We start from the raw sequence: 12,967 nt of genomic DNA on the forward strand, positions 1-12,967 counted from the left end.
CAGTCAATTACACTTGTTCAAGTCAATTCCCCAGAACAGTCCCACTCATAAAACTGGCTGCGCCTCCAGATCGGCATAGATATTTCTGCCGATTGTGCCTGTTTGCAGGTGTTCTTCATAAGTACCTATAGTTATAGTAATTCATTGTTAATGACCTGCAGCTGTGGTGACCAGCAACCAAATGAAGCCTCACTCAGGTCTGTTTCTCAGACTAGTGCTATAATTACTTTAAATTCTGTTTAAATGAGTTCAAATTTAGTCAAGTGATCTTCCCCTAAGGCTTGTGACCAGCAGTCAATTGGAAACACTGACTGCCCTGCTTCCTCAGATGCAGCAACTACTTGGGAATATATTTTCAATTTAAATTAGTTTAATTCAGTAATCTTGAGGTCCTTTTGGCCATATTCCAGTCAATAATCAATTACATTATATGGTTCTTCTGATTCACTGGAGATTTTGCATTGGACATTGGTGCAGAAACCTAAACATAACTGTGCTTCTACTAAAACCAGCACATTCAGGGCGCATTTTCTTGATTGCACTCCCAACCAAAACTCCAGGCCTAAATTTTAAAACACACTGGATGTTACCCACACCCAACACCCCCGCCATCCCCCAACATTTAGGCACGAGATTGACGAAATCACCAGAGAAATGTCGTAAATAACTGAAAACAGCCATTTACAACAATTTCTTGGGGAAACACTTGTCTTCAAGGGATGTCAGGCAGCTTGGGAGAAACCTTGCAAAATTTCCAGGTCAATCTTTTTATTTGGCTCATTCAGCTACACAGATGAGACAAATCACATTATTACAAGAGTACACACAGAGTCAAATCTTACACTGAATTCAAACAAAAATAAATGTTCAAATTAATTGATCTAGTTAATATATTGAATGCATAAAGGCAGACTAAGTTTTTCAGATCAATAAATGGAATGTTATCAATATATCAACACATTTTGCAGCAGGAACTGCTCATAACACTGAGGCCTTTAAAAGTAAAAATGGAGAGTGGAACGGGAGCTGGGGGGTGTTGTGGGGAAAGAGGTACTTCAGGGCTAAACACTGGGGGGAAAAGTATCATGTGCATAGGCAGGTCACAGAATAAGAGGTCTATGGCAAATGACTTTAACGTGAAACTTGCAATGTTAATTGGATATATTGACACTACATAATTAACTACGTTAAAGTGAAACAACATTAAGTAAATCAACATTAAGTCGGGGCTTACTGTACTCATTATGCAAATTAACATAAGTCAGGAAAACATCACAACCATTCACATTCAAAAAACAAAGTTTAAAATTTAAATAAGGCAAACTACAAAGGGATGCGAACTGAATTGACCACAGTAAACGGGGCTGAACTCTTGTGGGTAAATTTATAAATAATGGGAAGTATTCAAACACGTATTGGGTGCGATACAAAACCAATGCACACCCCTGAAGGGCGTTGTTCTTACAGGCTGATAGGGAGTAATTGGACAGATTAGATTTGTCCTATTTTAGTGGGCAGGACATCCAACTGGGTAATTTTCTACAATGTCACATATATAAATAGATATATATATATATAGGCTAGAAACATGGCTAGTTCTGGAGCACAGGTGTTCAGCACTACAGTCAAAGTATTGTCAGGGCCCATAGCCTTGAGTATGCAGCTATTTCTTGATATCATATGAATTGAATCAATGGTTGCAAATACCTTGCTCTTTTCCTTTGCACTGAAGTGCTGGGCTCCACCATCACCAAGGATGGGGAATTTCATCATTTGATATAACTCCTCGTGTGCACATGTATAAATCTGTTATGTAAATGGAAAACAAGGGAGGTCCCTTGTGGAACATCACTAACCACCTCCCGGCAATGAAAACAGCATCTATTTATCATTAATTTCTGTACCTTAGCTATTTCTCTATCCATGCAACTGCATGGGGATGAAAGCTGAGCCAGCTGAAGTGAACTGGGAAACTAGGATACAGGATAGATCAATAGAGAAGCAGTGGCAGACATTTAATGGGACATTTCAGAGTTTACAGAATAAGTACATTCCTATTATAAAGAAAAATTTGAAGGGGAGGACCCACTATCCATGGTTAACTAAAGAAGTTAAGGAAAGCATCTAACTTAAGGAAAAAGCATACAACTCCGCAAAGATGAGTGACAGGACAGATGATTGGTCAGAATGTAAAGGATGGCAGAGAATGATTAAAAGGTTAACCAGGAGAAAGAAATTAGAGTATGAGAGGAAGCTAGCTAGAAATGTAAAAACAGATAGCAAGAGTTTCTACAGGTATTTAAAAAGGAAAAGAGTAAGTAAAGTGAGTGTTGGTCCTCTAGAGAGTGAGAGTGGGAGTTAATAGTAGATAATAAGGAACTAGCGGAAGAAATGAACAAATATTTTGCTTCCGTCTTCACTGTAGAGGATACAAAAACCATTCCAGTAATAGCTGCAAATCAGGAGGTGAAAGGAAGAGAGGAACTTGGTGAAATTGAAATCACTAGCGAAACGGTACTGAGAAAATTGATGGAGCTGCGGGCTGGCAAGTCTCCGGGTCCTGATGGACTACATCCTAGGGTCTTAAAAGAGGTGGCTAATGAGGTAGTTGATACGTTGGTGTTAATTTTCCAAAATTCACTAGGGCTGGAATTTTACAGCCCCATCAGGGCGGAGACAGGGCCATAAAATGCGGCGAGCCATTCCAAACTCCATTGAATATGGCAGGGCCATTAAATCCCACTGGTGTAAAATCCTAGATTCTGGAAAGGTTCCATCAGACTGGAAAGTAGCAAATATAACCCCTCTATTCAAGAAGGGAGGGAGGCAGAAAACAGGAAATTATAGGCCAGTTAGCTTGATGTCTGTCATGGGGAAGTTAGAATCGATCATTAAGGAGGTTACAGCTGGGCACTTAGAAGAGCTCAAGGCAATCGGGAAGGGTCAGCATGGTTTTGCGAAAGGGAAATCATGTTTAACCAATTTATTGGAGTTTTTTGAAGGAGTAACATGTGCAGTGGATAAAGGGGAGCCTGTAGATGTAGTGTATTTGGATTTCCAGAATGCATTTGATAAGGTGTCACGTCAAAGGCTATTACGGAAAATAAAAGAGCATGGTGTAGGGGGTAACATATTAGCATGGATAGATGACTGGCTGGCTGGCAGAAAGCAGTGTGTATAAATGGGTCTTTTTTTGGATTGGCAGGATGTGACGAGTGGAGTCCCACAGGGCTCTGTGCAGGGACCTCAACCTTTTACAATTTAGATGAGGGGAGCGAAGACATGGTAGCTAAATTTGCAGATAACACAAAGATAGATAGGAAAGTATGTTGTGAAGAGGACATGAGGAGGTTGCAGATGGATATAGATAGGTTGAGTGAGTGGGCAATGATCTGGCAAGGATGTGGGAAAGTGTGAAGTTGTTCACTTTAGCAGGAAGAACAAAAATAGATTATTTAAATTGAGAACGGCTGCATAATTCTGAGGTGCAGAGGGATCTAGGTGTTTTAATACCGGTCACCAGAAGTTAGCATGCAGATACAGCAAGTAATTAAGGCGGCTAATGGAAGGCTATCCTTTATTACAAGAGGGATTGAACATACAAGTAAGGATGTTATGCTTCAGTTATACAGGGCATTTGTGAGACCGCACCTCGAATACTATGTGCAGTTTTGGTCTCCATATTTAAGGAAAGATGTAAATGCATTGGAGGCGGTTCAGGGAAGGTTTACTAGATTGATACCTGGAATGAGTGGGTTGTCTTATGAGGAAAGGTTGGGTAGACTGGGCTTGTTTCCAATGGAATTTAGAAGAGTGAGGGGTGATTTGATTTAAGTATACAAGATCCTGAACGGCCTTGGCAAGGTGGACGTTGAAAGGATGTTTTCTTTTGTGGGTGAGTCCAGGTCTAGGGGGGCAATGTTTTAAAATTAGGGGTCGCCCTTTTAGGACAGAGATGAGGAGAAATTTTTTTCTCTCAGAGGGTTGTGCAACTTTGGAACTCTGCCTCAGAATGCGATGGAGGCGGGGTCATTGAATATTTTTAAGGCAGAAATAGATAGATTCTCGTTTGGCAAGGGAATTGAAGGTTATTGGGGGTAGATGGGAATGTGGAAATTGAAACACAAGATGATTAGCCATGATCTTATTTAATGGCAGAGCAAGCTCGAGGGGCCGAATGGTCTACTCCTGTTCCTATTTCTTATGTTCCTTTCATAACATGTGCATTAATTAGTACAGGGTTGTTGTGTAGTACATAAGCAAGAACTTCCTGAAAATCCTTGCAAGCATGCAGGTCCCATGTTGTAGCTTCACCAGGTTGATACCTCGTTTTCAGGTATACCCTTGTATTGCTTCTGACATGCTTTTCTACACTCCTGGCTTAAAGGTGATAGAGGAGTAAGGGTTTGCTGGGACATTGTGGCTGAATACATTCTTGCTGCTGTTGACTCCATGTGTGCTGTTTTTATGAACTTTCACAAGGCATCTGATAATATTCTCGTATGTGGAACAGTACCAAAAATGAGCGTGCACAAGATTGGAGATGACCTTGTGACATGGGTTGATATTAGTTGGGAGGTAAAAGTCAGAGTAGGAATAATGGAAACATTCCCTGACTGGCAGAATGTGACAAATATATATAAAAAATATGACTTAAGTGAAGGAATAGAGTATCTCCAAGTCTGCAGATGATACTACGTTAGGAGTCACAATAAACTATATAGGTAATAGCAGGAAGTTATAAAGAAACATGGACAGACTAACTGTGTAGGTGAAACAATGGCAGCAATTAGAAAATATGAAGGTGATGCATTTTAGATCTGAGAAAAACAAATCAAAGGGTAGGGAGGAAAGGAGAAGGAAAGAGGAAAGGAGTGGGAGGAAGGAAGAAGGAAAGGAACGGGACAGGGAGAAGGAAAGCAGTTGGAGGGGTGGGCTTATTCTCACATAACCTCCAGCTTCAACATGAGGGCTGCATGAGGAACTAGGGGTTGAAAGCTTTATGGAAATTGATGAAAGCAATGTATTTAAGCCGCCAGAGCCTTGCAACATTTTTACAATTTCAAGAGCCATGACCTGTACTCCAAATTTTTCACAAAATCTGGCCTGATTGTTCCATCTTCCAAAGCATTTGATATGCATTTTACACCAACCTAAGAAACCACCTTTACAACAATGAATGTCAGCAATATTGGTGAACAAATTTCAGGTGCATTTACCCTTTTAACACTATGCCACCTCTTATTGGAGCAGCTGCCAGGAAATGTTCACACCAGCCACCCTAGCTTTGGCTAGCCAATGCAGTGCAGAGTTCACTTCCTTCTATTAAACTGATTAAAGATAATCTGATCAGTATAGTGCACTCCAACTTAAACTTCTATGTACACTGGACCTGTTGAGTTAGATGTCAACTCAAAGTAATGCTCTCTCCAGTACCTGAGGACTTCCTCCAGAATCTTCTAGATTGCAAAGAAGTTGGCACAGATGAGCAGAATTCATTTTGACCATGATCAATAACAGACTGAGTTCAAAGCTTTTGTGTTCAAGCCCCCACCCCCTCCCTATAGATGTGGAACACACAATCTAGAATGATATTTTGGTGCAGTTCTGAAAGTGCAATTTTCAGATGTGACATTAGATCACAAGCTCATGTCTGCTCAGCAGACCTAAAAGGTCCCATGGTAAATTTTCAAAAAGAGCACGAACATTTCCTGGCCCTGGTCATCTTTCCTCCCTCAGCCAACAGTACCAAAGACAAAGACCTAGTCATTCACTCATTTATTGTTTATGCACAAATTGGCTACTGAACGCATCTAAGACAAAGTTACTGTAGCTCAAAAGAGTCCATTAGCTGTAAAGCACATAGCAACATGAGAATGCAATTAGGTGCTGTATAAATCTTTTTGCACATACATAAATGGTAAATGCTCCCAACTGCCTACGGTTCACTGGAAGGAACAGACTTGATAGGCAGAATGCTTATTTCTCATTCCATTCTCCCAGTGCCTTTTGCAATACAAAAAAAAACAAAGCTAGGGACTTCTCCATACCCACCACAATGGTGCAGAGTTGAAAAAAAATCAAGTAAATGAACCACAGGGTTATCAATAAAGGAGTTTACAATATCCTTGTGTCTACTAGCTGTTGATGAGATTTGCCCAACTTATTAAACATTAAAAATGTAGGTCAAAAATTAATGAATATAAAACAAATGGAAGGGAATGAAACAAAAATATAATAATAAAAGTCAAGTACTGCAATGCTGGAAAAACAGAAATAAAAACAGAAAATGCTGGAAATACTATGGTTGGCTTAGCATTTGTGAAAAAAGAAACAGAGTTGACATTTCAAGTCAATGAGCTTTCGTCAGAACTAGTTCCAGCATTTTCTGTTTTTATTTCAAATTTCTGGTAACTACAGTACTTAGGACAGAAACAAAGAGTAGGAATAAACTGCTCATCATAAGTTAACGGATCGTTACTAGTGGGGTGCTGCATGGAGCAGTGCTGGCCTCAGTATTTACAATCTATACTAATGACTTAGATGGAGGGACAAAATGTAATGTTTCCAAGTTTGCTAATGATACAAAGCCAGGTGGGAAAGTAAACTGCGAGGACACAAAGAATCTGCAAGGGGATATAGATAGGCAAGAAAGTGGGAGATGAGTATAATGTGGAGAACTAGGAGGTTATTCACTTTGGAACTAAAATTACCAAAACAGATTTTTTTTTAAATGACAAGAAACTATTAAATGTTGGTGTTCAGAGGGAGTTGGATGCCCTTGTACAAGGAACACAAAGTTAACATGGAGGTACAGCAAGCAATCAGGAAGGCAAATGATATTTGGCCTTTATTGCATGTGGGTTGGAGTAGAAGAGTAAAGCAGTCTTGCTGCAATTGTATAGTGCTCTGTTGAAATCACACTGCATACAGTTTTGGCCTCCGTACCGAAGGAAGGATATATTGTAAAGGAATACAAAAGTTCACTGGACTGATTCCTGGGATGTGGGGATTGTCCTAAAATGGAGTGGACGAGGCCTATATTTCCTAGCGTTTAGAAGAATGAAAGGTGATCTTATTGAAACATAAGATTCAGAAAGGTTTTGACGTGGTAGATGCTGAGAAGCTGGTTCCTCTGGCTGGAGAATCTAGAATTCAGGGACATCGTTTCAGGATTAGGAGTTTGCCATTTCAGGCTGAGATGAGGAGAAATCATTTCACTCAGAGGATTGGGAATCTTTGGAATTCTCTAGTCAGAGGGCTGTGGATGTTCAGTCATTGAATACATTTAGGGCTGACACCTACATATTTTTGGACTGAGGGAATCAAGGAATCTGAGGATTAGGCAGCAAAATGGTACTGAGGTCAAGTTTCAGCTATGATCTTATTAAATAGTGGAGCAGGTTCAAGGGGCTATATGGCCTACACCTGCTCCTACTTTTATGTATAGATCAATTTTGTGTAGGGGATCCAAAATAGTAATTGCCTGTTTTAGCCACAGGTCCTGGACACCCTTTTTTGCCTTCAACAATATGGTGGTTAGGGTCCTTCCAGTGTAAAATGTACCTGTGTGCACTGCTCACCATATCACATGCTTAGGCACCAATCAATTTCCAGGCCTAAAGTTTAATCCTCGCTATGGAAAATGTTGATATTGTATGTAATCAAGCGATTCAAAATCTTGTACTGTAAATCAAATCATGTTTTATCTTTTTAAAATGGTTTGAATATAAAATCCCCACATGAATATTGGTTAAATGTCATCTTTATTTTTCATTAAGTCTACATTACTTTGAAAACAAAACACTTCTCATAACAGATTCATACCTTGCGTATCTTCAGTCTTGAAGACTCTAAAAAGTCTTGTTGCCAGAAAACCAAACTCTCTCTCACAAGCATCAGAAAGAGTTGCGATCATCTCGGCCATTGATGTTTCTCCGCCAACACTTGACAGCCTGTTGTAGTCTGTGAAAAGAAATCTTTTAAACAGAAAAATAAATATTTTAAAAATGAAATTGAATAAATCCATTAAAGCACCAAGGGCAATGCTGACATAAGAGGTTAATAAAGTATTAACGTGCATTTGAATTATTTCAAAAATAAGTGCTTCATTTTAAAACAGAAATGAAAAGACTGTAAAAAGTTGCACAAATAAGTAAAGAGGAAATTCAAAAGATAATTATTATGAACGTGATCCTGGAAAATCAAGCATGCCTGCAGTAAAAGTAACCTGAGTATAAGGCTTGGTTCAAACAGAAAAATAGACAAATCCATCAAAATGAAATAATGTCCAAATGTTTGAAAATTAAAAAAATGAGATAAGGCCGATGGACGAAGGCAATGGCCTGATTCTGTGAGATAGTTTCCACATTTTTTATGAATGTAGACAGAAAATTATATTCAAAGAATTAAAGAAGGCCATACCAGTAGTATGATGCTTTTCTTCAATAATTTATCTTTCATGTAGCTTTCAAGCATATGGCATAGAAAAGCCAAATAGGAATGACTGAACTATTATCTAATATTAAGATCTTTCTTAAAATGCCAAAATAGGCATCTTCTTAGGAAAATAAATAATGTGCTAAAGATGCCGGTAACAATTGCAATACACCAAAAAATGACTAAGCTCTTGCTGTGAAGGCTACAAGTTTGTCAATCTATTCTCCAAAGGAGATTCTTTCCTCACAAGGAAGCACAAACCGTTATATTAACCTTGCTTATGGGACATTTGGTAACTCACTAGAAAGCATAGCTTTCTCAAAGCTTCAGCAGTGCACATGCAAAGTAATTGCACAAACGTTATATCATTCACCAGCATAAATAACTGGCCTACCCTGCCAAGTTAACTGCTTGAGCTCCATGCTAGTGGACAAGTGCACCCAGTGAACTTGATTATATAGCTGCTCGAGAACTACGTTTTCCTGTTGCTGTGTTTTACTGAGGAATCTGCAAGTAAATTGAGTTTTTTCAGCGATCACAAAGTCGGAAGTTTCTACCATAAAAAGTGAAGAGAATTGTCTTAATCTCTTGTATATTGAACCAAAGATTCAGGACCACATTGACGAACCCCAACAATCTTCTGAGTTCATTGTGATCATTTGCAGCAAGTTGATTGCAGAGCATCAACTGGAGAAGTCTCAAGGTTGCTAACAACGGTATTCTTGTCCTGGGAAGATTTTCAGGCAGGTAGCACAGCACCACAAGGAATAGGAGTTTCTTCAGTCCAGTTTCAAAAAATGCTAGCTCCTACCTAGAAAAACTTTCTCCCTAGGTATGCAACATAAGGAACTCAATTACTCAATACCTGAGTAATACATGTCATGGAGGTCTCAGGCTCAACCCCCATTAGGAAGGGAAATGACCCAGGTTCCAAATCCAGATCACTATCCTGCTGGAAGCACATACGTGCATGCAAGGAATAGCCTGCTGACACACACTCATTAGCATGGTCTGGGCACCCTTTCAGCACAGGCTCATCTATTGCATCTTGAACTAACAACCTGGGGGGCAGTGGGGGGTAGTGGTGAGGTTGGAAAAGTGAGAGGTGCAGGACCAAAAGCAAAAGCTGAGGCAAGTGAGGTAGGGAGTTGCCCTTTTGCTCCACTTAAACACCAACATTTAGACTTTGGAGGCCCAGTTACGACCATTTAGAAAACAGAGTAGCACTGTTGTGGCGGAGACCTAACATAAAAGGTCTCTTGATTTCCATGTTCCGTCGAGGAAAACTAAGTGTTTTCCAGTACAGTGCAGAGAAAAATAATTTATGTTCCTAAGGTAGGGGCAATGGGAAAACAGAAAAAAGACTCCCTTAACTGGGACTCTAAAAACAGATTGACAACATGAACAGCTACAGATCATTTTGAGCTGATGAATCTTTAAGACACTGTTAAGATTTGGACTGCAGCCCATTTTAGTTTGAAAATATATCAATGTGAATATATGCATCAAGCTACCAAAACAATCAAGAAATTACAGGAAATTTAAACAAATTGCAGTTCTAAAGAACAAACTTAGAACTTAAAGTTTCCATGACCTACTGAGCATTTCCAGTTTTATTTTAAATTACCTTGGTTCCTTGATTTTCCTTCAAACTGGATAATGGCATATGGAATGTAATGAGAAAGGAGGCATGCAAGTTTTTTAAAAAGTTATGAAAAATCAGTACTGAGAAAGGATAGAAAGCATTACTTTTTAAAATTGACTTTTACCTGACGGGCAAGGCTCTGGAAGTCTGTTCTGGTAGTTCAGGTGGGTTTACAAACATCAGTTTAAGCAACAGCTCCAGATAGCTAATTTGCCGAGCAAGCATAGTACTCAATACCCAGGCCCAATTCCAATTTTCTCCCTCTTGTCGGCCACCGAAGTAAATAATTGCTTTGAAGATTAAAAATAAAAATTTACTGCACTTCAGTATGATGAACCATGTTACAGTTATGATAACTAGCACTGTAGGGTGATCTTTGCTCTTGTAAGGAGCATCTCCCAAAAAGTGAATGGAGTAGTTGGACATTTACTAGGAAAAAATACAAATAGGAATAAACAAGCTTTTAACACATTTGGTAGCAATTATGCCATAATATTATCATATAACCGCTCCTATTCTCAGGCAGCACACAGGGGGCAAACACCATCTGGAATGCAAGTTTATTTTCTCCCAAGGTATTTCTGAAAAATATATTAGTTGCTTGGATTCCATACAAGGTTGCATAGTGAGAGCATAGTGTTTAGAGAAGGTTAAAAATGAGAACTCTAAAGATAAGCCACCTTTCTTTCTTCGACAGATTGCTTCCTCCAAATAGTTGGAGGCTGTCTAAACACTCAGGACATGAAACAGGGAGCTCACTATGAGGGAAAAAGAGAAACCAGCTGCAAGGGCAGACCTAGGGAATAAAATTTCTTTTTCAGATGTTTAGTCTATTACTTTAGCAAATATATATGTAGCTGCCTGACCTTTTTTTTAAAAAAGACACCTTTTTCAAGAAACAATGGATTCACTATTTAATGGACAATTGACCATAAAAACAAAGTATGCAACTTTGTCCTTGTACAAGATCTTAGAAAAGCGTCAGTTAGGGTACAAAGATAAAAGCAAAATACTGCAGGTGCTGGAAATCTGAAATAAAAACAGAAAATACTGGAAAAACTCAGCAGGTCTGACAGCATCTGCGGAGAGAGAAACAGCATTAATGTTTCGAGTCTGTATGGCCCTTCTTCAGAGCCTTCTATCCAGCTTCACTTGTTCCACCCCCTTTAGACAGTATAAATTCATCACATTTCTACTTCTCTTTAGCAAAGGGCACCACAATTGGTGAGAATATGAGCCGAGATCAGCCAGCCAGCCAAATTACTACTGAGCTCGCAAACCAGGAAGCAAAGAGAGTAGAGAGGTAAGCCCAGTCACAAAATCCAAGACAAAGCGCGGAATCATCCCAGGTTTGCACAAAGTGCGGTAGTGGGCAAGTAAAACTGCAATGGCGGCTTTTCACGCTATATCATCCCAGACCCACCGCATTTTTAAAAAATATTCATTCACGGGATCTGAGCTTCACTGGCTGGGCCAGCATTTATTGTCCATTCCTAGTTGCCCTTGAGTGGGTGATGGTGAGCTGCCTTCTTGAACTGCTGCAGTCCATGTGCTGTACGTACACCCACAGTGCTGTTTGGAAGGGAGTTCCAGGATCTTGACCCAGCGGCAGTGAAGGAACAGCGATATATTTTCAAGTCAGGATGGTGAGTGACTTGGAGGGGGACTTCCAGGTGGTGGTGTTCCCATCTATCTGCTGCCCTTGTCCTTCTAGATGGTAGTGATCATGGGCTTGGAAGGAATTGTCTAAGGAGTCTTGATGAATTCCTGCAGTGCTTCTTGTAGATGGTACATGCTGCTGCTGCTGTGCGTCGGTGGTGGAGGGCGTGAATGTCTGTGGATGCGGTGCCAATCAAGCGGGCTGCTTTGTCCTGGATGGTATCAAGCTTCTTGAGCGTTGTGGAGCTGCACTCATCCAGGCAAGTGGGGGCTACTCCATCACACTCCTGCCTTGCACCTTGTAGATGGTGGACAGGCTTTGGGGAGTCAGGTGGTGAATTACTCGTTGCAGGATTCCTAGCCTCTGACCTTCTCTTGTAGCCACAGTATTTACATGGCTAGTCCAGTTCAGTTTCTGGTCAATGGTAACCCCCAGGATGTTGATAGTGGGGTATCCAGTGATGGTAATGCCATTGAACATCAAGGGATGATGGTTAGATTCTCTCTTGTTGGAGATGGTCATTGCCTAGCACTTGTATGGCGCGAATGTTACTTGCCACTTAATCTATCAATGCCCCTTTGCAACTTGCTATGTCTATTAATTTAGTGTAATCTTATAAACTTGGATAACCAACTCTGCATTCCTTCTCCAAATCATTTATAAAAGCTGCGGTCCTAGTTTAGATCTCTGGGGACACCACATGCTGCCAACTTGAGTACATTGGCATAATCCCTACTCTCTTTATGTTACCTCTTACCCAATTCCATACCCAAATTAATAGAGTGCTTCCAATTCCATGTGCTCCCATTTTTGTTAGCAGTCTTTTATGTGAAACCGTGTTGAATGCCTTCTGGAAGTTCCTATAAATAACATCCTTAGATACTCCCTTATCTACAAAATTAAATTACCTCCTCAAAAAATTCAAATAAATTCATCAGATATGACAGATGCAGAAAACTTTGCAAGACCCATATGTTTTATTCTATAGTTTTTAGTTCAGACTAGCATGGCAAATAGACTTCACATAGCAAATGGGAATAGCACCTCAGCTACGTACCAACATCATTTGAAGTCTTAGTGATTATCCAACGGTATAAGAAATAAATTGTTGTCTTTTAAACTCATGTACAGATCTAATCTCTTTTTTTAAACACGTGTGCCATCAGTGCCTTGTGATTTTCTTCTGTGTAAGTTTTATTTCTAAATGAATATTAATTTTGGCT

At 39.8% G+C, this 12,967-nt stretch overlaps 1 protein-coding gene across 5 annotated transcripts in view; it reads right to left on the reverse strand.

Annotated features, from left to right (window-relative positions):
- Nucleotides 1-12,967, reverse strand: part of LOC144680554 (kinase D-interacting substrate of 220 kDa-like) — a 184,260-nt gene that overhangs the window by 60,450 nt on the left and 110,843 nt on the right. For all 5 annotated transcript variants that reach the window (XM_078541658.1, XM_078541655.1, XM_078541657.1 and 2 more), the window contains 2 exons: nucleotides 10,209-10,374; nucleotides 7,828-7,979 (listed from right to left, as the gene is read on the reverse strand). In XM_078541658.1, the coding sequence (XP_078397784.1) occupies nucleotides 7,828-7,979; nucleotides 10,209-10,374 (318 nt within the window). The remainder of the gene's footprint in view (nucleotides 1-7,827; nucleotides 7,980-10,208; nucleotides 10,375-12,967) is intronic.

This window comes from Cetorhinus maximus, chromosome 5 (genome assembly GCF_964194155.1).
Source record: "Cetorhinus maximus chromosome 5, sCetMax3.hap1.1, whole genome shotgun sequence".
Classification (NCBI taxonomy): domain Eukaryota; kingdom Metazoa; phylum Chordata; class Chondrichthyes; order Lamniformes; family Cetorhinidae; genus Cetorhinus; species Cetorhinus maximus.